At 39.7% G+C, this 4664-nt stretch overlaps 1 protein-coding gene across 2 annotated transcripts; it reads right to left on the bottom strand.

The window, feature by feature from the left end:
* Window positions 1-26: 26 nt before the first annotated feature.
* On the bottom strand, window positions 27-3158 carry LOC110429505 (glutamate receptor 3.1-like). 2 transcript variants are annotated; one of them, XM_021445579.2, is made up of 4 exons: window positions 3140-3158; window positions 1972-2281; window positions 528-1885; window positions 27-436 (listed from the first exon to the last, which is right to left on the bottom strand). In XM_021445579.2, the coding sequence occupies exons 2-4, from the start codon at window positions 2234-2236 to the stop codon at window positions 155-157; spliced, it is 1905 nt and encodes a 634-aa protein (XP_021301254.1). In that variant the 5' UTR covers window positions 2237-2281; window positions 3140-3158; the 3' UTR covers window positions 27-154. The 2 variants fall into 2 exon arrangements, with proteins under 2 accessions (XP_021301254.1, XP_021301253.1); XM_021445578.2 differs by lacking the exon at window positions 3140-3158 and adding an exon at window positions 2677-2889.
* Between the last annotated feature and the right edge of the window lie 1506 nt (window positions 3159-4664).

Raw genomic sequence — 4664 nt, 5'->3', positions numbered from 1 at the left:
CCCACCTAAGTCTTTTTTTTTTTTTTTGCCAACTTTTTAATACACTAAGGGCAAAGATTCGCATGCATTCCTAGGAAGATAACTCCATATAAATGACTGATCTTAAGAGTGAGAAATATTCTCATAAAATGATTAGTATCGTGAATTGAGGCACTCACCATAGGATAGTAACGATCTGTCTCTTGGGAGGACCCCGGAAATCATCATTTATCCTATGTTCCAAAATCCAAACAACCACTCCCACAACAAGGAAAAGGATTCCTGTAACGCACCACATCATTGGAGTGAAAGGTCTCAGAAAGGCCCATTCATTTGAGTTTCGCTTCCTGACTGGTGCTACAACGACTAATCCAGATTCAATGTATGGCTGTGTAAAATCTACCATCCTTGTTCGATTTGTAGTGATGGCAAGGTCGCCCACTGCAGCATCATAGACCTGTACAGAACAAAGACAACTAACAAACTGAAACAGGGGGACAGCAAACAACTTCTAGCATTGCTTCAAATAGTTTTGCGTCATCACTCACACCAGCTGCAACCAGGCTGACTAGGTCACTGACTTTGGGGTTGTTATGACCATCTCCAAATGGAATCAACTTATATGGAACAGCATATGGCAAGAAGTTCAAAGCTGCGGTGAACACATCGATGCAGTAGCCACCAAAGGTGTCTGGACCTTGTACTAATGACACAAACTCACGATAAACCACTCGGTTAGGAACCCCAATTCTCAATTCCCTTCCATTGTTCGGGAAAACCCATCCGCGTGGCTTCTGTGTTGTTTGGCCAGGCCAGATTACGTCATATAGTTGTTGTGTCGACCTGGAACGATTAGGTGGCTTCCTGTAAAGTATTTCTGGAGGCACAATAGATAAACCTGAATAATTGGACCAATATCCGATCCTCCTATACCCATTTCCCACAACATTGATTACTTGATATGCAGGATGAATGAGGTAACCATCTGAAGTAAACTTGATCGGGCCTGTCACCCCTATCATGTTAACCTCTGAAATGCTCTTGAGCAACAACTCACCTCCATTAAAGATGCTCAAGACATCAAAAGGCAATTTTCCTCCTCCTAGTCCTAGTTGGGTCAACCTAGAATCCTTTGAAAACGAGATATTTCCTCCCTGATTGAAGAACTTATCTATTGCATGAGCCAACAGCCAAACGGTGTCATAGGCATAAAGACCGTAAGTGCTCAACCCAAAAGGGCCATTGCTTGCCTTTCTACTAGTCAAGTTGCTCCAACCAGTGACAAGATTTGTTTTCTGTTTTGAATCCGAAGTGTGCATGCGCAATGTAACGACTCCTTGAACGTTAGCTATAACATTTGAAGAAACAGGAGAGTAGGTATCCAGGACTGTGGAAAGCCAATCAGTAACTATCCACACATAGCCTGATCCCAGCATGCCAAGAGTCTCTGCCACATCAAGCACTTCCAGTCCCCAGTCAGCGTAAGTGTGAAGAACAAAAATCCTAGAGTCCATTAAATCCACTTTAACTAGTACGTTGGTGATTTCATTCCGAGTCGCACCAGGCCTCATGGGTGCTTTGTATGAGATCTTAGCACGGCTCTCTTCCAGTTTATCTCCGAGCACAGAGATTCCATTTCTCCCGTGGTCGTCATCAACAAAGACAGCTATGACATTTCTCCATTCATAGTACTCTATGATATCTGCTATTGCAGCCATTTGAAAGAGATCACTCTGCGTTGTCCTGACAAAGAACGGGTATTGAAGTGAAGACAGGGCGGGGTCTGTTGCAGCGTATGATACTAGAGGGACATGGAGCTCATTTGCGATGTGAGAAACAAGATGAGCCGTCACCGAAAACTGTGGGCCAATTATCGCCACGATTTCATTTTGCACTAACTTTAATGCTGTAATGAGTATCAAAATTAATTAACAAGAAGCTTTATTACCCCAACAAAAATTTAAAAAAGGTCATCCCAATGAGCCAATTTACCTTCAACGATGCCCAGAAACCCACTATAGTTTGTGTCCTGCATTGTGAGCTTCAGTTTAGTTCCATTGAGGACAGCTGGTTCAGAATTCACATCTTCCAAAGCAGCTTCTATGGCCACTCTTGCAACTTTACCAACGGTAGAGTTGAAGGAAAAGATTGCTCCAATGTTCACAACATCGGGTCTGGTGGTAACATTCAGGCTGCTGCCGAATGGAAAAAACTCACTGTTGAAAAGCACAAAAACCAGAAGCCAAACTTTGTTCATAGCGATCTGCCTAATCACTCAAGACTGTCGAGATTGAAAACCAGTCTAGCCACAAAATGGAAGGAAAGAAGGATATATAAGAACATAGTTGCAAATAACTTCATAAAGGATAAGGAAAGAAGGAAAGGCTGGAGAGATGGAAAGATTTTCTTAAAAATAAGAACATTAAATCATATATCAGTTGAATCTTGAATGTCATGTGCTGAAAGATGGAAATGGGAAGAAATATTAAACACTGTTGAAAGATGGAAAAGAGGAGATTGTAACTGGAAAATACTTAATCAAACTCATATTATCAGGCACTATCCTTTTTTTTTTCTCAGTCTAAAAAAAATTTGTATTAAAGTCACTGAAACTACAGTGTAAAGATCAGCCTTTACATGGGGACCAAAGTCAGGATATACAATTAATCAAGGTACAAGCCTAGTTGTACTCAGTACCATTAAACAAAGCAGGCAGTATTCCTGACTGATGCCAACTAGCATGTTAAAAAGAATACAGCAGTCAGCGGTTGAGAATTAGCGTTGGGCGGCCTTCTTCACAAAAAGGCATGGACCACCATAGGGAATGACTCAGACTGATTTGCAAGAGGAAGAAACATCTACAATGGTTATGTTTCCTTTTGTTACTTATCCCTTGCCTTCTTTTTGTTCCGGAGCTGGTTGTGGTCTCTTGCCGTGTATTTTTGCTTGTCAATTTCATTGTACAGATTAGGTCGTTGCTGGCCAATTATTTAAATTAAAAAAGTTACTAAACCAGTGATTAGACTTGAGTAGAAAGAAACAACCTACCATAGCCAAAGGAAATCACAGCAAGTACCAAGGCGTGAAGGCAAGAAAAAACACATGGAAAACAACAAAGCACGTTATGTAGGCCAAAGGAAATCATAAAAACAGCAAGTACCTGATTTGTTGTGCTCAATGACCAGAGGAAGGCGTGAAGGCAAGAAAAAACACATGGAAAAACAACAACTGTGCGGAAATTGGTGGTTAAAACGAGGTATAATAATAGGATAAAGGGGGAACTATTGGCTAATGGCTAAGCAAGCATCATGCTCTTCAAAGTGCAAAAACATACCAAGTACATGTTTTCAGACACTGGAATTGGAGGCAATAGTTAAGGTCAAATGACTTAATTAGGATACCCATACAATCTACGTATTCATTCATATTTTTGTTTTTATGCCATTGGCATTTGGCAACAAATAAATCATGCTTTTAACTGTTTAATGGATCCTTTTTTGCCCATAATATCAGCCATAACTTTTTAGCTACCATTCTTCTTAATAATTCATAAATTAATCCAGCGGTTTTCACACATGCTTCTCACCAACCCTTTTAGTTGGACAGTATGGGACCTGCTTCTTCAATGGTGGGGATGTCATTGTCTTCTCCTCATAGTTTATCATCCTTTTTACAGTCTTGGGCTGGTTGGGTTTTGACGAAGGACACACACAAGCGGTGGATGATAGTTTGTGATGTCACATCTTGGTCTCTGTGATTGGTTCGTAATGAGTTAATTTTTAACAGCAAAGTATGAGATGGGTTTGAAATATTCTGTCCTATTAAGATGTGATGAAATCCTACGCAACTCTGATGGTTAAGTGGTGAGTGTTCTTTTCGGCCCACTAGGCATCCAAGACTCCAATTTTGCAGAGCTTATAGCCATTCTTCATACACTATGTCTTTGCTCCCGTCCCTTTTTTGCAAGTTCTAAGTTGATTATTGAATCTGTCTTCAAAAATGCTCTATCGTGGGTGACCAAAGACACGAGGCTTTGGAACAAGTGATATTTATTTAATGAAATTGATACACTTGTTCTTTCACTAGGTATAGTGTCTTTTTTCCATACACTACGAGAAGATAATTGTTTTGTAGATTCACAAACAAAGTTTGGAGTTGACAGAAATTCGATGTTTTCAGCATGGTGGTAAGTTTTGATATTTTTATTGGGTTGAGTTGCTACCTTGAGTCTTATGTTAATATTTTGATTAGCTTATGACTTTTGCATTGTCTTTCGATACTAAGCACCAATAGGCGAATCTTTAGTTTAATGGAACTGAGTACCACTAGACTTGTACTACACTGTAATTTTAGCAATTTTAATACAAATTTCATTTGACTGAGAAAAAACAAATTGCAGCGGTTCCAGTTCACCTGCTGTATGTTCGTACCTTCAATTACCATGTTTATCATTTTCTAAATAGTGTCACGAGTCAGAACTGTTTTGCTGCTCTAATTACCTCTGCAGAAGCCTGAGCAACCTCTGTAGTTTGTCTTCTGATGTCTGAAGTCAGAATTGAACTCAAAACGACTTAAGTTTTGATTAGCATACGGTACTGCATCACTGTGGACACGGAATAGCTGGAAATACACAAGACTGTGTTGCTGCTAACAGCAATATATATATATATATATATATATATATA

The sequence above is a fragment of the Theobroma umbraticum genome, unplaced genomic scaffold (assembly GCF_002168275.2).
Source record: "Theobroma umbraticum cultivar Fairchild unplaced genomic scaffold, ASM216827v3 scaffold_44.0, whole genome shotgun sequence".
In the NCBI taxonomy this organism is placed as follows: domain Eukaryota; kingdom Viridiplantae; phylum Streptophyta; class Magnoliopsida; order Malvales; family Malvaceae; genus Theobroma; species Theobroma umbraticum.
This window is presented reverse-complemented; position numbering and strand designations above follow the sequence as displayed.